Source organism: Ornithorhynchus anatinus, chromosome 5, assembly GCF_004115215.2.
Source record: "Ornithorhynchus anatinus isolate Pmale09 chromosome 5, mOrnAna1.pri.v4, whole genome shotgun sequence".
In the NCBI taxonomy this organism is placed as follows: Eukaryota; Metazoa; Chordata; class Mammalia; order Monotremata; family Ornithorhynchidae; genus Ornithorhynchus; species Ornithorhynchus anatinus.
The window spans coordinates 41,418,805-41,440,069 of NC_041732.1; the positions used below are offsets into that span (position 1 = coordinate 41,418,805).

General features: G+C 41.8%; 1 protein-coding gene and 1 non-coding gene across 5 annotated transcripts in view; both read right to left on the reverse strand.

Moving 5' to 3' along the window:
• Nucleotides 1-2,179: 2,179 nt before the first annotated feature.
• Nucleotides 2,180-21,265, reverse strand: part of SH2D4A (SH2 domain containing 4A) — a 72,418-nt gene continuing 53,332 nt past the window's right edge. For all 4 annotated transcript variants that reach the window (XM_029066726.2, XM_007664491.3, XM_029066727.2 and 1 more), the window contains 4 exons: nucleotides 19,888-20,098; nucleotides 17,280-17,413; nucleotides 5,201-5,421; nucleotides 2,180-2,778 (listed from right to left, as the gene is read on the reverse strand). In XM_029066726.2, the coding sequence (XP_028922559.1) occupies nucleotides 2,686-2,778; nucleotides 5,201-5,421; nucleotides 17,280-17,413; nucleotides 19,888-20,098 (659 nt within the window). In that variant the 3' untranslated portion in view covers nucleotides 2,180-2,685. The remainder of the gene's footprint in view (nucleotides 2,779-5,200; nucleotides 5,422-17,279; nucleotides 17,414-19,887; nucleotides 20,099-21,265) is intronic.
• On the reverse strand, nucleotides 13,605-13,742 carry LOC114812303. Its single transcript, XR_003759959.1, has one exon. It is a non-coding gene; the product is annotated as a small nucleolar RNA SNORA7 (small nucleolar RNA).

The following is a 21,265-nucleotide window of genomic DNA, read 5'->3' on the forward strand; positions in this document are numbered from 1 at the left end:
TTAATATATTTTCAGGCCCGAGTCAGCCCTGGCAATTTCTAGCTCTTCCAGAAGGCTTCCTCCCATCAGAGGTGGGACTTAGAGGTCTGAACCCACCCAAAGCCATTTGTGGTTCAAACGGGCTAGATTTTGGGCCCGCTCATAGTTTACTGTACTCAGACATGTTCTGTAGTTTTTGGCAAAGATGGACATTGGACCCAAACAGGCAATGGGAGGGGAGAACAGGAAAATGTAGGAAGAGGGGGCTCCAGGTTTTCCAAGATCATTGTCTCTGGTCTGGTCGCTTGGTCACCCCAGGATCCATATCCAATGTGACCCAAACCACAAGAGACAGCCAGAGCCATGCCACTGAGAAAACTGGACACATATTTCCGCACAACCACTCAGCAGCAGTGACAACCTTCCATTCTGGCAACTCAGATGTTCAGTACAACACAAAGGGTAGGTTGTCTCACTGTGGGATCCCGAGATTGTCGTGGCCAAGATCTGCTTACATGAGACAGTCTGCTGTGCGACAGTCCCTAACTGGAAGCCACGTGATGGGTTGGGTCTGCCTTATCCTTTTTTTCCTCCCTTACAGTGGCAGCAGCCTGGACCCAGGAAGAGCTTTGCTCTGGTGAAGAATGTCTACAAGGCTCCCATTGTGGATCCCCTCACCCTTCCCCCTGAGAAGGTAGAGGAGTGAAGAGTTGCAACTGTTCATATCCTTCCTAACTTCACTGCACTGAGGTGGACTGAAATGTTAAAAACAACCTCACCCCTTCTCTACCACTAACCTATCATGTGGGAAATCACAACTGGACAAGTTTTTCGGCATGTGAGATCCACAGGTATGAACTACTTTTATTTATTGCAGTAGCTAATCTTCCCAAGAAGTCTGGGAGGTGAGGTTAGTTGGAATGATGATGATGATGGTATTTAAGTGCTTACTATGTGCCAGGCACTGTAATAAGCGCTGGGGTAACCCTGGCAGAAGGGGTTACCCCATCTTCACTGATAGTGATTGTCAGTGGGTTCTTGAGCTGCAGTTGCTGAGCTGAAGTACAGGGCGAGGCCAAGAGGTCTATGTTCTGATCCTCCCCCTGGTCTCTCGGGGCTTTGGAAAAGTCCACAGTCTTTCGCTCCTACTTGCTTGATTGAATAATGCGAACTGTCTGCCCTCACGGGGATTGAAGATTGGAGAATATTTTTGAGTTATCTTCTTCTAGACTCTTGGATAAGTCAGTCTGCTCACATAGTGATTTCCAGATCTTTCCAGGCTGTTAAGGATTGTCATCCTTCCTTAAAACCTCATTTATTTCCTCTGAAGACAGCTTGAATATTTAAAATTAGTTTCTGCAGTATATAGGTGATAAAAAATGTTCTGCTTTGGAGTATTTGTTACAGTCCACCACTTAAAAGTGTCTATCCCACTAATCAGTAGAGATGGATTGCTTAGAAAAAGACAACTTTTAGTACCTTGGTTTAAGCTCTTTTAGGAATACAGGTCTATCAGAGAGCTATGTCCACTGTTTGTAATAGTCATTTAAGAACCTTCTTCCATGTTTAATTTGTACAGCAAAATGCCTTGCATTGATAAGCACTCATGGATTGTTGAATCATTGTCATGAGAAGTCTACTAGGGATAAACTAGCATTGACACGTGTTTGAAAGTGAATACTGAAATAAACTAGTGCAATGTTAAGTAATGTCAATACAGTTATAGCTAAGCATGCCCACAAGTCAGACATGTTTACACACCACTTAAAGTTTCTGTGGGCTTGTTTTAAAGTTAAGATTTGCAGTTTCAAGTTTTTCCTTCCTTTTGCCACAATCCACTACCTATGATATCTGAAATGTGTAATTGTGGGCCAGAGTATTCATCTGTTGGGTTCCTGCTATCCAGATGGTAATGGTGGCATTTGTTAAGCACTTACTAAGTGTCAAGCACTGTTCTAAGCTCTGGGGTAGATACATGTTTATCAGGTTGGACAAAGTCCCTGTCCCATGTGGGGCTCACAGTCTTAATCCCCATTTTATAGATGAGATAACTGAGGCACAGAGAAGTTAAGTGACTTGTCAAGGTCACATAGCAAATAAGTGGCAGAGCTGGAATGAGAACCCAGGTCCTTCTGACTCCTATGCCTGTGCTCTATCCACTATGCCATGCTGCTTCCCAGATGCAGTAGGCCACTTCTGATTTTGCTGATAGTAAAATGCCAATTTATTTTCCTAAATTATGAAAATCTGAATTTGATTAGGCAACAATCCAGGACATTACATTCTTTAGGGCTGGTGACTGAAAATAGAAATAAAGAGGTCATAAAACAATTTGTACCAGCTACTTGTGTTGGAAGGATATCTTTCTCTCTACAAAGGGATAATTCCTCCTTTGTTCATTTTCTTCTGTATAAACCACTAAAATTGTTCCCTGTACCTTAATGAGCTTGTGCAATCCTCCATCTTGTTTGTCAGGAGCATCACAGGACAGAAACATAATTTTCCATTAAAACTGCATTCATCTTAGAGTTTGTGCAGCACAGAAACATCTCAAACAATGTTAAGGGTCATTTCCATTGATTGATTTCTATTGATTGACTGTTGGCTAGATGGCCAATGATTAATCCCAAGGTTCTGGCTTTCCACAAATGTTTCTTTTCTTACATCCAAAGAAGACCCTTCTACAATTTGGGGATGAAAACTGTGTCACTCAAAGAGAGGCAGGTAGTCGAGAGTCTGCCCTTGCTGCCCACAGGGGTGCAAAAGCAGCTCTTTTCCCAGGGAAGTGATGGGCTCTTCCTGTAACAGAAGAAAATGCTGTTAGCTAGACCTGATACCCTTTAAGTTGACCAGACTGGAAAACAAATAGGTGATGAGAGTGTGCATGGAGCACAGCTAACCCAGGTAGGAAAGACAACTACTCTGCCCCTGAGAACCTGTAATGAGTCACTTCCTAACCCACAATGTTCTCAGTTTCTAGTTTTCACTGCACCATGGTAACTTTTGACAATGAATAATTTTTTTTCTTTTCTCTCTCAACAACAAGCTTGTTATGGGCAGGGAATGTGTCTGTTCAATGTTGTATTGTACTCCCCCATGCGCTTAGTACAGTGCTCTGCACACAGTAAGCACTAAGTAAATACGACTGACTGACTGACTGACTGACTGACTGAATGAATGAATGAATGAATGAACGAACTAGATTTCCCTGATCCTGAAATTCTTTCCACCAAGTATACACCCTAGGCCTCATGCTCTGGGAAGGAGGGAGGGGAGACAGCATGTTCCATGACTTTTTTTGGCCAGAGTTTTGGGTAAGGCACCTCTTGGATTGAGCTCTCCATGGAGCTATGTCCCTGCTTCCCCCTCCTACCCACCAACCACCACCTCCAGGTCCTGAAGTAGCAGGGACCTAGAAGGTGTGAGGGCTGGCAGTCATCCTTGAAAACGAACCCACTGAGCCCACTTAATGGAGAGCCCCCAGATGCCCCTGCAGCCACGTCTGTGCACTTTAGAAATCCTGTTGGGGTGGGAATTATCATTATCATTATAATATTATATTTATTATATAACATTATAATGATAATGATTGGGCTTGTTAAGCGCTTATTATGTGCCAAGCACTGAACTAAGTGCCAGGGTATATACAAGATAACAAGATACAACATGGGGCTCATAGTCTAAGTAGGAGAGGGAAGAGATAGTGTATACCCCTTTTGCAGATGAGGGAGCTGAGGCACAAAGAAGTTAAGTGACTTGCCCATGGTCACACAGCAGGTAAATGGCAGAGTTATATTATATTATTGTCATGGTACTTAAGTGCTTACTATGCATCAAGCACTGTAGTGCCGGGGTTGATACAAGGGAATTAGGTTGGACAAAATCCCTGTCCCACATTGGGGTTCCAGTGTAAGTAGGAGTCTAGGTTTAACTCAAACCTGAAAAGGGGGTAACTCATGGGCCCCAGTCCCAGCCATTCCCTCAAGGGCTGCCACGGTGCTAGGTAGCTTCACCGAGACTCAGGATTGACATCACCCATGGTCTGTCCTCATGGTCCCTGCCCCCAGCTCACCCAAGGATACAGACTATAGTTCTCAATAAATACCATTCATTGACTGGTTGAGTGCAAGGAGCTGGCAGGATAGAGTTATACTTGGAATCTACACCTCTGGAGCAGCAAACCCGCTCCCTTCCCCCAACTCCCTCTGCCTGCACTTAGTGTGATCCTCTCTCAGCCCTAGGACTTCTCTCCCCATGACTCTTCCTCTCCCCTCAACTTTCCCCAGACTCCAATAACTCCCTCTTGTTCTCCCAAAGGAAAGACTCAGGTACAATTTTACATATTCCTGCACCAGCCAGGATGCATTAGACGTGCAAAACTGATCAAGTCAGGCCTCCTTGTTCCTCAAGCCTAAAAATGTGACCCAATGGCATACTGCTAAAATGCAGCAAACATTAGCTGGGGTAGTATGTCAGGGTTGAAAAGGAGGCCATAAATGAACTGTTACAAATTTTGTGAGGATATAATCAGATTCTTCATTTATCCCCACCCCATGCAATTTCCTTGTGTAGTCAATTATGTATTTGAAGTCTAGAATATGAGAAGCAAGATGAGAGCGGGGGAGAGGTTTGGCATTATTGCAGCAGGCAAGGCCAACAAAATTTTAGACTGGACAGACTGTGAGGGCCCATTGGTTTCTGATAATGGTTCACCAAAGCTGTCTATTTCTTGGCAATGATATGTACTATATATGTTAAAAATTAGCACACCATCTTCTACCAATTCAAACTCATTTAACCATTACTTTGAAGTAGGAAATTACAGTATTGTAAAAACCTTAATTTTGCTGCAGTGAATTCATGGTTTAGATTAGATTAGATTTAGATTAGGTTTTAAGGGGTAACTTGAAAGAAGGATGGCTTTTTGTGAGCAGTCCCTCTTTGACAAGGGAGAACTTTGATCTCTGAGGAGGTTATTCCCTCCTTCCTCTCCTATATTTCAGTTACCTGGCTAAAGCCTCTGATAGAAGCAATACAGAAGAGAGTGACTGAATTCTGCTTAAAGGCAAGGAAAGCCAATTGAAATTAATCACAGAGGTGAATTCTCTAGTTCATTCCATGGAGCTTTTTGCCTGTCTGCCCATCTTACTGCTTTCCTCTTTAGAGGTCTAACAAAAATGACAGTTTAAACAACAAAAAAAAAGGTCTGTAAAAGGATCACCTTATGATATTCAACCAAGTCTGCCAGTGTCCGATGCTGCAGCTGGTCGACTCCCAGGAAGCTGTAGGAATCTGTGGAAGCATCTATAAGGAAATGCTTACATCCCTCTCTCGATAAATAGGACAACACGTAGCCTTTCATTTTGGCACTGACCCGAACCAGAAAGCTGCCAGGCACTCCGGTTTTCAGAAGCTCATCTGTTTTTTTTAGGGTGAGAATTCCTGGAAAAGAGAAAGAAGATAATTCACTGGACAGAAAGTGCAGAATTTTCACTCGATTGAGAAAAGGGCCAGGAAAGGCTCCATTGAATATCCAGGCAAATTTCATTCCTTTCTTTGTGTTAGAAGAAATTCCCCTATTCTCTTGTCATTCATTCTCACTGAAGGTGTGGGTCAGAGAATGAACCCTCCAAGAGGCAACCTTGATGAATTATTCAGGATGGTTGGATTAGAAAGGGAGGGAAATGTCTTGCTTTTTTGTCCATTTCATTTTTTAGTGTTAAGAAGCATGTCTAGATTCATTGGCTAACATGTTATAACACCCCCTTTCGCCTTAAATGGGCTGTCACAATATTTACAGCAACTGTCACCCTGATGAGATGGAGGAAAATAATACATTATTCCATGTTTTTTTTTCCTTATTGCAGGTCATTTGGAAATATTCTTTACCAGTCAAATAACTGGTAGTGATTCTTGGGAGAAAAATATAAAGCACTCAAAGGGCACCCCAGGAAAGTGCAGTTAGTTTATGTACATACCTTTAAGTTAAATATTATAAATCATTTACATTAATGTTTGTCTCCCCTTCTAGACTGTAGGTTCACTGTGGGTAAGGAATGTGTCTCCCAACTCTGTCGCATTGTACTCTCCCAAGTACTTAGTACAGTGCTCTGCACATAGTAAGCACTATATAAATACTGATGAACAAAGCCTGCAGTAGCAATCCCCTCCTCTAATATCCAAAGAAAGCCATGGAGGAACTCGAAGGCAGCTTATTAAAACATACTCAGTGGTTTATGGAGAAACTAGGACTGCCGGGCCCATTTAGCAAGGGCCAACCTGCTCCTCCAAAGTCATGTAGATCCCATGGGAGCTGGAGCCAGACTGCTTTTCTGGGTGAAAGCTTTGGGAAGCAAGCCTTCATCCAGAATTAGGGACTCTGACGTGTGTGTGTGTGTGTGTGTGTGTGTGTCTGCCTGCTCATGCTACAGGGGAAAGAGCATGGAACTGGAAGTTAGGACACCCGGTTATAATCCAAGCTCTGTCCCTTAACTATGGACAAGTCACAACTTCTCTGGGTCTCAGTTTCCTCATCCGTAGATGGGGTACCTGTTTCCCTCCCTCTTGGAGCTCTGTGTCGGACAGGACCTGTGTCTGATATGATCATGTTGTCTACACCCCAGCACTTAGCATAGTGCTTGGCACAAAGTAAGCAAGTCATAAATCATCAATGAAGGCACTTGGCCACAGTCACTTCAGCCATCAACAAATCCTGCATTTGCTGTGTTCATCACTTTCTGTCTACTCAACTGTTCATATTGGGCACCCCTGGTCATGATTGGCAGGGAGAACAGCCTGCAAGTGCTGCTGAGCCTATCACTAACATTAAAATCAATTCCTCTACGCATGATTGAGGCTGCTCCCTCGATCCCTAAAAGAGACTCCATCATCCTCATCGTGTGTGTGTGGTGTGTGTGTGTGTACACAGTTTCTAGACTGTAAACTCAACGAAGGCAGAGACTGTGCCTACCAATTCTGTTATACTGTACTCTCCCAAGTCCTTAATACAGTGTTCTGCACACAGTAAGAGCTCAATAAATATCATTGCTTGATGGAGGACCAAGGAAACATTTTAAGAATCAACATTTTAAACATTTAAACATTTTAACTTAAAGCCCCGGATAATGCTGCATCTTAGTGGGAAATTGGAGTCAGCTGGTACAGATAAGACATGTGGCGCTCTACAGTCACAAAAAAAGCAGTTTTTAAAAGTAGGTGCTTCATGAAGATCATGAGACTAGGAGGCAGAAGTGTTTCTGGCAGTGCCAAGAACTATTTCCAAGCATGACAGCATAACAAGGGGCAATCTCTGTGTGTGTGATTGTGCGAAATGTGGTCGAGACAGTGGCATTCCCATTGGTGAATTTCATCATTGGTGATGCTCTCTCTGAATAGGAAGTATGAATACAAAAACAATCACAATATTTTGTGGGCTTGCAGGGACTAGGACATTTCTCTGTTCATCTCTTCTCTCTACACAATGAAAACTGTATTTCTTAAGCCCCTACTATGTGCCAAGTACTGTGCTAAGCGCTGAGGAGACACAAGTTAATCAGGATGGACATGGTCCCTGACCTATATGGGGTTTCACAGTCTAAATAAGAAGGAGAACAGGTATTGAATCCCCATTCTGCAGTTGAGGAAACTGAGGCCCTGAGAAGCTAAGTGACTTGCCCAAGGTCACAAAGGCAAGAGGCAGAGCTGGTGTCAGAACTGTGGTCTACTGTCTTCCAAGCCCATGTAAAACTCAAATCCTAGCCAGCTGTGCTAAATAAACATCACTGGTAGTACGATAGAATAAGCAACCACAGAATATGTCAGAGACCTACAACAAAATAAAAGCCTGAAGTTTAAAGACAATTGTGCAGACTGCTGAATTAAAGGGTGCTCCTTTAGACACTTTCACCTGTTCATGAAAGGGCTGCAACTGATAGCTAAAAAGCCACTTAAGACAGGAAGCTGAGGCACAGGCAGACAACAACAGAAGGAAAGAGCCTGATAGAGTGTGCTATAAAAGAGAAGACTGCTTGATCAATTATGAACTAACTCAGAATTTCAAGTTTACAGTTCAACCTGCAAGGTCCCCCAACAGTTTGAAATGATTCTTTCAGTTCCTATGAGTAGATTTAAGAAAATTGAGCAACCGGTTGGAAAAATGAAACCTGCCAAAAGAGAATGTGACTATCTACACTAGAGCCCGCTGCCATTTTGGAGGTCAAAAAAAGAAATTCTCCTTTAAAACAAGATAAAGTAAGGCAGCTCTGACTGGATTGAACTGAGGTCTCCCGCTTACTTAATAATTGCTCCACAACTGTGAAAGTTGGCATCCCAGAGCCTCTTGATCCATACAGCAGGCTACAAAATTGTTTTATGGCATAGCACAGATAAGTCCTGTAGAGAGTGACTCCAAGGACAGATACTATTGTAAAAAAAGGGTCCGCTCCAACAAATTTACTGCACTGAGGTTCGTATAGAGTTTTCATAATTTTATGACACTGCATAAAGTTTTGCAAGATCACACAATCCAACATCATAAACTAAATCTAAGGAACAGGGATGTTCCCTTATTTTCTGGACTATTACAAGCCAACTGATTTGCCACATATATTATACTAAAGGCAAGAGTTGGGACTGACAGTGAATATATGTAGTCCATGGATCTATCCCAAATTCTAATATTTATGAAGCACATGTGTTATATAACTAAGATGGAGTATCTTATCAATCTTCTTGAAATTTACCTGAAAATGAAAAATGAATATTACATCATTTTCCAAGAAAGGTAATAGAACCTCTGGCCCTGGGGATCTTTTAAGAAATGGATGCACATCCACTGGTATGTGATCACATCAGGGTATCTTGGTTGGATGCAGAGAACTGCATTAGATGAGATGACCTCTGAAATCCCTTCCAATCTTATGATCCTGTCCTAGTACTGAAAATATCTAAAATGAGATCTGGTTACATGTGTTTGGTACTATCAGTTCTCTTGCAGACCCCCATGGTAAGAAAACACACACTGTAGTACAGAAATGTTCAGGCCATGTTTCCCAACCCCTCAAGAACCTCCAGTGGTTTACCATTCACCTCTGTATCAGAGACTCCTCACCATCGGCTTTAAAGCACTCAATCACCTTGCCCCCTCTTACCTCACCTCACTGCTCCTACTACCGCACAGCCGATACACTTCGTTCCTCTAATGCCAACCTATTCTTGTCCATTTTGCTGCCAGCGTCTCACCTACATCCTACCTCTGGCCTGGAATGCCTTCCCTCTTCTAGTAATAATTGTGGTATTTGTTAAGCACTTACTATGTGTCAGGCACTGCACTAAGGTTAGACATAGTCCCTGTCCCCTATGGGGCTGGTATTTTCAATCCCCATTTTACAGATGAGGTAATTGAGGCACAGAGAAATGAAGTGACTTGTCCAAGGTACACTGCAGACCAGAGGTGAAAGTAGGATTAGAACGCATGACCTACTGACTTACAGACCTGTGCTCTATCCACTACACCATGCTGCTTCATATCCGACAGACACTCTTCCCACTTTCAAAGCCTTACTGAAGCCACATCTCCTCCAAGAGGCCTTCCCTGACTAAGCTCTCATTTCTTCTTCTCCCACTCCCTTGTGCATTGCCCTGATTATTATTATTCCCATTATTCACTTCTCCTTCATCCCCACAGCACTTAGGTACATATTTGTAATTTATTTATTTATATTAATACCTTTCGCCCCCTCTAGACTGTACGCTCGTTGTGGACAGGGACTGAATGGTGTTATACTGTACTGTCCCAAGCACTTAGTTCAGTGCTCTATACACAGTAAGCACTCAAATACCATTGATTGATTGTCTGAAATGTTCACTGATCTGGGAAGAGAGGTCTGAGCTGTAGAAGAGATTTGTTTAGAAAAATGACATCTTTCTTGCTCTTTTGTCCTTACTGTGTATTTACTCCAGCATTTAACACAGTGCTTGACATACAGTGTTTAATAAACACCACCATTATTATTATTATTGCATCTTTGCTGCCATAAATCTACTGGTTTCCTTTAATTCAGGTGATGATGAGAGTTTGTTCTAGAGCTCTTCAGCTGAAAGAGAAGGTTCATGGAAGCCTTCTTTGGAAATCTCCGGCTTGGTCATATCCAGTGGGGATGGGAGACCCTGGGAAAAGTGGTTTGGTAGGCCTCCAGAAGTCACCCAAGCTTTTGAATGGCGGCAGGGAAGATTTCTTGGTGAAAGAAAGTCAGAGTACAACAACCAGGGCAGGTCTCTAGCTTGATCTGGTAGATTACTATTGACAGGCAGAAATTGTTTGAAAAGCTTAAAATGGATGAATGGAAACCTTGGAGGGAACAATCACAAGATGGTTAAATTCAAGATCTTAAAGGAAAGGAAGACTGCAGTCAACAAGATAATGGCAGTGAACAAGCTGAGGACTCTAAGAATACAAGGGAGGGAAAGGAAAAAAGACAGAAGTTCAAGGAAGTTGATTTGTTTCCAAAAAATGAAACTGTTTCTGAGTTTTCCAAAACTTCAGAAAAATGATGCGCTCTCATGGGGCAGGTCTGACCCACCATGAGGCCAAGAAAATCCTAGCAGTCCTTTATGGGCCTTGTTGGACAGATGTGTCTCCAAGCAGCTTCTGGCTTGACCAGAGCTCAGAGAAGACAAGGAGCTGTTGGGAACAAGAGAGAAGTGCAGCAGATAAAAGCAAAGGAATTGCTGTTCCTCAATCTATTCCATATCTTTGCTCTCCTGCCTTCAAACATGGGTACCTCAGGAAGATTTTCAGAACCAGTCCAGTCCTTTTTCTAACCAAGCATAAAAATGGCTAATTATTAAGGTTAGAGTTTGAGAGAGTATGCTGGCATTTTTTTTCAAATAAGCTATCAAAAAAAAGTTTACTCTCTATAGTTTACACAAATAAATAGTGCACCCTTGGTATCAATGGACTGGGACAACCTCTCTGTCTCAATTCCTCTAGGCTCTCCATAAAGTTAGACTATTAAAGAGCATTCTCCACTGGGTACTGTGGTGAAATGCAGATTCCAGCAGCTGACCACTATGCAATCCCCGCTATCTGCCCATCTAATTCAGCCTGGTTAGGGCCCAATCCATTTCTGCTTCCTAATTTATGAAATGTCTGAACCATGTACTTGAATGGGAGGGAGAGCTACTCCAGGGGTTTTGCCAGAATAGGTACCATCCTGATCAGGTGACTAGCCCCAGTCCAGAGCATTGTAAACCTGCCCTGGAGCTCAGCTGGGGAGATGGTGGATGGAGGAAGGGGGGACTGCAACTAGGAAGTGGTTTGGGATAGCTTGCATCAATGCACTTTCCTGCCTTTTCCACTCCCTCCCCTTGGAGAATAGCCTCAAACTTGGCCTCAAAGCAAAAATGAAGAGTGACGCCACTGGAATTGAGTTTTTTTGAAACTCTTGTGGCACTTCCATACTTTTTAGACCTTGGGAGTGTCTGGCAGTTTGGCCAAACTGGGCCCCTCCTTTGCAAGAGGACCCTGGATTCAACAAATGCAACGTAGTACCCTCTGAAGTGTTAAAATGTTAAGGCCAACAATCTGAAATATTCGAGATGATTCTTTCTCAACTAAATAGATTAATTAAATTGGATTCAATTAGATTCAATTAATTAAATTAGATTAATGAATTAGAGAAGCAGTGCGATTTAGTGGAAAGAGCATGGGCTTGGGAGTCAGAGGTTGTGGGTTCTAATCCCAGCTCTGCCACTTTTCTGCTGTGTGACCTTGGGCAAGTCACTTAACTTCTCTGGGCCTCAGTTACCTCATCTGTAAAAATGGGGATTAAGAAGTGTGAGCCCCACATGGGACAATCTGAATACCCTGTATCTACGCCAGTGCTTAGAACAGTGTTCAGCACATAATAAGCACTTAACAAATACCATAATTATTATTATTAAATAGAAAAATCTTCATCATGCTAAAGGTTAGTTAAAGAGCTTATTTTTTCAGGGGGAGAATGCCAAAAGCAGGGGCCCAGTAGGATATTCTCCATGAAAGATTTTCAGTGCTCTGAGGTTGACCTGGATCAGACACCAGTACAACCCCCTTTAAAGAAGAGGAGATTGGGATTTTTTTGCATCAGGGAAAATAAAGGAACTAAGTTTGTCTCTCTTAACAACCAATTGATAGGTCTACACTTAGTTACAGATAAATTATATCAGGTCAATGGCACTGGGAAGGTGAACAGTGAAACAGGAATATATGGAGATCATCAGTTCTGGGAAATTCAGGTTGCTGAGAATTGCCTTCAGTGAAACTGATACAATTTACCCTTGAGTATAAAAAGCCTGAGGCATGTATCAAAAATGGAAAAATCAAAATAGCATCTGAATGGACTTAGGCATCCTATGACTAGAAAAAGTGTTCTCTAGTCCTGAAAGTAAAATATGCACACTAGAGTATTTAGGCAAGTTTAGCAAAATTTAGGATTAAAACCTTATTAGTGATTTACTTTCCTCTTCATGGAAGTGAAAAATAATGCCATTTTGAGAAATGCATTTGCATGACAAAGCAGAATTTCCTATAAACTCCTATTTTAAATTTTGGGACACTTTTACCCATAAAGACTAAAGTCTGTTAGGAAAGGCAATTATACACTTGCACACCCTAGGGATGCATAATGAGCCTTCCAAAATAAATAAAATGGTTTTGCTCAAGTCAGCAGAAGATGAAAATGAAACACTGAGGCACTCCCTAGGAGACTTAGTACATATAAAATGCCCTTATCATCTTTGCTGAACAAACCTTAAAGGATACAACATCTGACAAAGAAGTCAACAAGAATCAGGCTGTTCTGCTGAAGATAAAAATCTAAAGCATGGTCTAAGGTGAGTCCTTACTGATGACAAATATTGGAGAACTGAAGTAATTGGAGAGGACAGGGAAAGTAAGAACCCAAGAGCAAACTGAAATGAAAAACTATAAACAAGTCCCTCAATAAAGAACTCACTAGGATGGTTCCAGGTTCCTCAAACTGTAATTGCTCTCCTAGTGACTACAGCTCAGATTTAAATTTGATCATATGCATTCATAAGAAGCAACATGGCTTAATGGAAAAGGTACCAGCCTGGGAGTCACAGGACCTGGGTTCTAATCCTGCCTCTACCACTTCCCTACTGTGTGACTTTGGGCAATTCACATATCTTCTTCGTGCCTCAGGTACCTCATCAGTAAAATGGGCATTAAAACTGTGAGCTGTATATGGCACAGAGACTGTGTCTAATCCAATTGTCTTGTATTCGCCCTAGTGCTTGGTACAGTGCCTGGCACATAGTAAGCACTTAATAAATACCATTAAAAATCCCTATAAGACTGTAAAGATCTACTACCCTAACATCCCATAATCCTTTTTGTTTTGGCTTATGATGTCGAGTCGCCTCTGACCCACAGCCACTCCATGGATGACATATCTCTCCCAGAACATCTCACCCCAATCCACAATTGTTCCGGTAGAGTATCCATAGCATTTTCTTGGTAAAAATATGTAAGTGTTTTACCATTTCCTTCTTCCGTGCAGTAAACTTGAGTCTCCGCCCTCAACACTGTTCCGTGCATTGCTGCCCAGCCCAGGTGAGTTTTGATTTATAGCAGATTGCCTTCCACTCCCTAGCCACTGCCCAAGCTAGGAATGGAATGGATATCCCTCTGCCTGACTCTTCCTCCCATAGCTGAGACTGGTAGAGTCCTGGAAACTCTCCAGGTGCAATCCTGAGAAGGGCATACTCCTTCACAGTTCAATAAAAATGGAATTTTGCCATTGGGCGTAGCCAGAGGTGAATTAGGACAGGGACAATGTAAAAAAAAAGAGTTTACCTAGCAATCAGAACTACATGTTAAATAAAAAGACTAACTCAAAGGGCCTATTGTGAGTAAAGGACAATGAAAGGAGGAAGATGATAATGTTGGTATTTATTAAGCGCTTACTATATGTAGAGCATTATTCTAAGCGCTGGGATAGATACAGGGTCATCAGGTTGTCCCATGTGAGGCTCACAGTCTTCATCCCCATTTTACAGATGAGGGAAGTGAGGCACAGAGAAGTTAAGTGACTTGCCCACAGTCACACAGCTGACAAGTGGCATAACCGGGATTCGAACCCATGACCTCTGACTCCCAAGCCCAGGCTCTTTACACTGAGCCAAGTGGGGTGAGAAAACCACCAAGAAAGATGAAAGATTGAAGAAAGCATCATACTGTAAAGGAAATAAATGTAAGGGTAGAAAGTAAAATGAACTCTTTCTTTTTGTAAGCATGTGAAATTTGATTTACTTATTTAAATGAAGTTTACTATTGATTTAGGGTTCATTGCTCATTCTTCTGCAACAAGAGAATGATATTTACAATGTATTCACAAATATCTTTACGAATATTTACAAATATCTACAATGGTAAATCCTGTCAAGATGATACTCCATCAGTGGAGCATTAAAGTGACTACACACATAAAATTTCAAATTAAATTATTTAACCAAAATGGCAGAAGCCCCTGGAGATGGTGCAAGGCATCCAGCAAGCACATGTTTTATTTTCACCATAGACGTGACTGTTGAATGTCGCCAAGAATTTCATGTCAGTCAAAACTGTAATTTACTCAGTTATTAATGGCTAAGAATGATCTATTTCTGCCCTGCTGTTTTAGTCTCTCATATGGTAAAATAAATCCTTCAAGGAATTTAATATGCTTTGAGAGCATTTAAGCAAAGGAAATGACAACCTTTACCCAACACTACATGCAGGGAAGATGGCACCGCTGACAGACGCGGTGTCATGAGTGTGAGTGTCTGGAACATAATCCTGTGCACATTTTGTTCATGAAAACACACTAGTGCACCTTCTTTAGCCCCTTGCCATTTAGGTGAGTGTTACTGTAACCTAAGTGGTTACAGGTGGAAAGGTATGTCGTGTCAGCAAAACATGATTTGAGTGTTTTTTACAATAATAGTGGTGGTTTATGATGTGACAAGAATTTAAAAAGAGTAGATTTTCCTTTCTATCCCATAGACTGTAAGTTACTTGTGAGCAGGGAATGTGTCTACCAACTCTACTTTATTATACTCTCCCAAGCGCTTATGACAGTATTGTGCATTCATTCATTCCATAGTATTTATTGAGCACTTACTCTATGCAGAGCACTGTACTAAGCGCTTGGAAAGTACAATTCAGCAACAAATAAAGACAAACCCTACCCAACAATGGGCTTACTCAGTAAGCATTCAATAAACACCATGGATTGATTAAGACCTAAAGAGCTCTCCTGAAAGCACAGAGCCCTCCAAAGGGTAAAATAATAACTGGCTGATTCTTTTCCCTACTCCCTCTACTTTAATCTGAATATGCTCACCTTCATTCAACCAAAGAACTTTAAAGTCAATGATTTTTTGTATACTGAAAAATGAAATTGAATGGCTATGAGCCAGGTGGGAAAGAAAAAAGCTAAGTGAATAATTACTAAAAACGTAAATGTAGCATAGATTATGTCTCCTTTTCATGGGGAATTTGGCATGTTTGTTTTTTGAGAGGTTTTTTTTTAAAGAAATACTGAAATGGTTCTCATCTTTCTCCCTTCTTAAAAAAAGAGAGGAAGATAAGAACCATTTTAGCCTTTAGTTTAAAATGCTCAATATGGAATCCTCCCTAATCCAAGGCCTATTTATTTATCCATTTTACTTGATTTGCTCTTTTTAAAGGTATATTGCTCTGGGCATATAATTCACTTGTGTCAAATGGATCTGCAAGATCCTATACAAGGGTGGCAATGGAGAGAACTGTACACTGCATCTGTCAAATAAGCAATGTCCAACTATGTCCAACCTGATGACCTTGTAACTACCCTGCACTTGGTACAGTGTCTGGCATGTAGTAAGCACTTAACAAATACCATTAAAAAACAACAATGAACCTTCTAGTGTAATCCAAAACCCTGAGAAGTTGTTAGTGCTGAGAAAGTTACACTGGCAAGGGTTTTATTCTAAGTTTATCTGACTTAATAATGGAATTGCTCAAGTAATAACTGCTTATCGACCAACTACTCTCACATACTTACAACACATACACATAGTATCCCCCTAACATTTCATAAAATGATGTGAACTTAGCCATACCTTGGACCTACCTTTATGGAAATAAAAATGTATAGTACTGGGAAGTGACCTGTGAACTGTATGTGTTGAGAGACCAGTAAGATTGCTTTTCCCATTAGTGTTTTGCTACTGGGTGTCCCCACCTCAGTGCTTCCATAGAATGTCCCTAAGAGAATGTCACCATGAACTGTTCCTTGTAGGACTGCAAACCTATCATTTTATCTTCAACAAATCAGTTAAGTGAAAACTATTTTGAAAAACTCTTAGCGTCAGAAGGCTCTTAGAATAAAAGACCTTTTGCTAAAATCGACCTGTTCCTTTCCATCCGAAGGGCTCTCATGTTAATCCAAACACTTATCCTATCCCTCCTTGATTACTATATCAGCCTGTCGGCTGACCTATCTGCCTCCTTCTCTCCCCCTTCAGGCCATACATTGCTCTGCTGCCCGGATCATTTTTCTACAAAACTGTTCCATCCATGCTTCCCCACTCCTCAAAAGCCTCCAATAGTTGCCCATCTACTTCTGCATCAAGCAAAAACTCCTAACCTTTGCTATTAAGGCACTCAATCTCCTTGCACCCACTATCATACCCCTCTGATTTCCTACTACAACCCAGTCTGCACTCTTCGCTCCTCTAACACCAACCTGTGCCTCAGTCTCATCTATCTCACCACCACGCCCTTGCCATCATCCTGCCTCTTGTCTGGAACTCCCTCCCTGTTCATATCTGACAGAGATGATCACTTTCTGCATCTTCAAAGTCTTATTAAAAGCACAACTCCTCCAAGAGGCCTTCCCTAAACTGTCATTTCCCCTACTCCCTCTCCCTTTTGTGTCACCTTTGCACTTAGATTTTGTATCCTTTATTCACATCACCCTCAGCCCCACAGCACTTATGGACCTATCCACAATTTATTTTAATATCTGCTTCCCCCTCTAGACGATTAGCTCCTTGTGGGTAGGGAGTGTGCCTACCCGTCTCTTAAACTGTACTATCCCAAGTAGTTAATATAGTGTTCTGCACATAATAAGCCCTCAGTAAATACAACTGATTGATAAGTACCCCATATATAACCAGCAATACTGCCATTTCTGTGTAGGTAGCAATTTCTTCTGGCAAGAGGAGGGAGGGCAGAGCAGGGTAGTCCACAATGAGGAAAAATCTGTACTCACCATGGAACCAAGGAGCGATTGTGTCTGAAGTCTTTTCATAACCTGCTCGCAGTGGAAGTTGCTCCTCCTTAAACCATTTGATGATTTCCTCCTGGGTGAGGCAGGATGGGATCCTCTGCATTACCTGATTTCTGCTATTTATAAAGGATCCATTTTTCTGTTAGACTTTACTCTCCAATTCATGGCAGCTCCAACAAAAAGACCACTGTAAACCTTTTAAGGTCCAGAGGTCTTAGTTTTGTCTGTTTTCTCCTCATTTTAAGAAGAAGAGGGAGAGAAAATCCTCACTCCACCTCCACCCTCTTCCCCATCACCTTCATACATGTACAGTGTCAGGGTTTGCTATAGGTGGAACCAGCAGCTGCATTTAATGCATCTGCTTCAATTAATTAAAAAAAATAATGGAGAGCTTTACTGACTCAATTACAATTTTGAGAATTAAGCACAAAAATGTTGAAAATGTCCCCATTGAAAGTTTTCCAGAAGGATTCTCTGAGTCCAGAACTCAAATACAAAGAAAAAAATCAGTTCTTTCCTCATCCCTTTTTTCCTTTGACAGCCTCTTCTTTTGCTATTTCCTCTTTACTTCCCTGATGCCTGCTTTATCTTTCACCAGTTTTAACTTTCAATATATTTATTTCATTTGAAGGATGCTTTCAAAAGTTGGAGAGTAAATAAGAAGGGACAGTGGTAAGGGGAGAGGAAATAAAGGAGGCAAAGAGTCTGCTCATTTTTAGATTAAGTTTTGTACTGCCGCCTGAAATCTGAGTCCATTTTCCTCAAAACTAGTACATAACTCAGACCTGGTACATAATGCAGACTAAGTCTAGTCTTATAACAGAGATCAAATTGTATTTCTAGACAGCATACTGCAGTGCACATTCATGCAGAAAAATGTCAGTTATTGTCCCTTGTTTTCAAAGGTTTCTTAGAGTTCTGTGAATTTAGTATATCACAAAGTGGGAGACACCATGCTTTGATCACCTTGCTGGTGACTGTAGACTCTAGAATGTATGCTCGTTGTGGGTGGAGAATGCATCTGTTTATTGTTATAATGTACTCTCCCAAGCGCTTAGTACAGTGCTCTTCTCACAGTAAGCACTCAAAAAATATGATTGAATGACTGACTGCTTATGTCTCTTGAAGAATAATAATAGGAGTGCATTTCTCAAACTATTCCCCCTGGAGAAAATGAAATATTTGGAATTATCTAGTAAGGATCCATCATTTGATGTTGGCCACCAAAAGTGCCAACCTTTCCATTTGAGCCAAAGGGGAGTTGACAACCTCACTAGTGATCATATTCTACAATTAGCCTTGCCTTTGGAGAAGGTAGAAACAGTTGCAATAGACAGACAATATCAGAATTTAGTTTTTGTCAGGTCATGATTCCTAATGTAATTCTCTACATTCTTTAAAATGAACCTGGTTATGGCTACTGAGAACAGATGAAGAAAGACATTTTATACATGTCCCCACGCAGTGGGATGAAAGACATACTTAACATTTCCAATTTTGGAAGATACTGTTTTGTGTTATAGTGTTTCAACACTAGTCAGACCACATTTGCCCCTGCAACACTGGCTTTGGGCTAGCAATCTGCAACCCTCTTTTGCTGAAACCTGAAGCAACAAGGGAATGTCAGTGCTCAGAGAGAAATAATTCTATGCACATAAAAACTCAAAAATATACAAGAGCTATAAATATTAGCTATAAATAAACTTAGAGACTGAAGTTTTTCCTATGGGTTCAATGCATTAATCTGGCAGCAATACGCCTGGGGATTGAAATCTGGAGATCTGACTTCTAGTTCCAGCTCTGCCCTTGGCCTTCTGGGTGTGACCTCATACACATTACTTAACCTCTCTGGGCCTCAGTTTCCTCCTCTGTAAATGGGGATAACCTCTGACTCTCCCAATCTCACAGAGGTATGGTGAGGATCAATGACAAGATTGATGTAAGAGCATTTGAAAAAATGAAAGCATGTTTCAAAGCCTCATTTTTACTGTGTTCCTCCCTCTAATAATAATAATAGTGGTGGTATTTGTTAAGTGCTTACTATGTGCAAAGCACTGTTCTAAGTACTGGGAGGATACAACGTGATCAGGTTTTCCCATCTGGGGCTCACAGTTTTTAATCCCCATTTTACAGATGAGGTAACTGAGGCACAGAGAAGTTAAGTGACTTGCCCACAGTCACAAAGCTGGCAAGTGGCGGATCCGGAATTAGAACCCATGACCTCTGACTCCCAAGCCTGGGCTCTTTCCAATGAGCCACGCTGCTTCTCTCTCTACAATGAGGAACTGATGAATTTTGAAATGGCTACAGGGTAGTTGGCAGAAGAGAGACACAGTGGTAAAATTAGCCTCTCTTCAGCTCAATAATGGAGCAATGTACCCACAGATGTTGTCTCCACTCAAAGACAAGAGGAAGTTGGGTGTCTTCAGAAAGGCGGGTCAGAACCTCTTCTGGCCAGGCATTATGCAAGCTATGCATCTGGCTACCATGGCTTTCCTCCCTGAGGGATTATTCTCTTTGTTTTCCACCAACCCAGCAGCTATCAGTCTCTACCTCAAGGGTTGGCTCCAGACACCCTCTTGACTCTTACCTATGAGGCCTTCCGTTGGGGAGGGAAGGTGTTGGTAGTATGGGCTTGGGTGGGAGAGGAGGTCGCGCTGGCCTCTGCCCCCCACCACGAGAGCTTTGGGATCCTTCAGTTCCTCTTCCCTTTTGGGCAGCCTGGGAAAGTCTTCTGTAGTCATCCCTGGCTTGTTTAGCAATAGACCGTCTCTTCTCATCAGCTGCTTTGGATTTTCTTACTGGGGAAAAAAATCAAGGGGAAAAGGACTGATCACTGACTTGCCAAGAGACTTCCAATGACCTCACCTCCCTTTTGGATGACCATGGGAAGCTTTAGCAACACATCATCAGTTGAAAAACAATAAACAAAGTCTCTATGTGGGCAGGCTCAAATCCACTATATGTAAACAGACTGCAGTTTTAGGCAGCACAGATTTTCCTGCTTCCCAGCTTCCACCTCAGTATTGATATTTGGCAACATTGTGAAAAGACTCCAAATGGGGTTGGATTTTTGGAGTGAATGGACAAAAAGAGGGGGAAAGATGTACTCAAGGCTAGAAGAGGATATTGGCCAAAAAAGGATTTCCAAATATGAGTGTGTCAGAGCTTAATTATTCCACTCCCAAGTGTTAAGCAGGAAGAGGTTACTACCTACTACTCACAACACTAAGTGCACCACAAGGAATGTATTTGGTCTGGCCGAGGTATTTTCTGTCACATTTTACCATATAATCCTTGCCTTTGCTGTGAGTTTGTTGTGGGCAGGGAGGGTGTCTACCAACTCTGTTGTATTGTACTCCCCCAAGCGTTTAGTACAGTGCTGTGCATATAGCAAGTGCTCAATAAATACCACTGATGATGATGATGATGATTTGGGCTTGCATATGTACGCTTGTGGCATATCATGTCCCACTGGGAACATGATTTTCAGGAATGAGAGTATAGGTGGTACTGCACAGGACCCCATTACATTAATCAACTCCCTTGGGCAGGAATTGTTGTGATGGAAAATCCACACAACAATCAGAGTTCGCCTTTTCATTCATTCAATCAATCATATTTATTAAGTGTTTACTGCAAGCAGAGCACCGTATTAAACACTTGGGAACGTACAATACAACAGCAAACAGTGATATTCCCTGCCCATAACGAGCTCACAGTCTTGGGGATTGGGAGGGTGGGGGGGAGACAGACATCAATACAAATAAATAAAATTACAGTTATATACATAAGTGCTGTGGAGCTGGAAGTTGGGGGAAAGAGCAAAGGGAGCAAGTTAGGGTGACACAGAAAGGAGTGGGAGATGAGTAAAAGTGGGGTTTAGTCTGGGAAGGTCTCTTGGAGATGTGCCTTCAGTAAGGCTTTAAAGGAAGGGAGAGTAACTGTCTGTCAGATTTGAGGAGAGA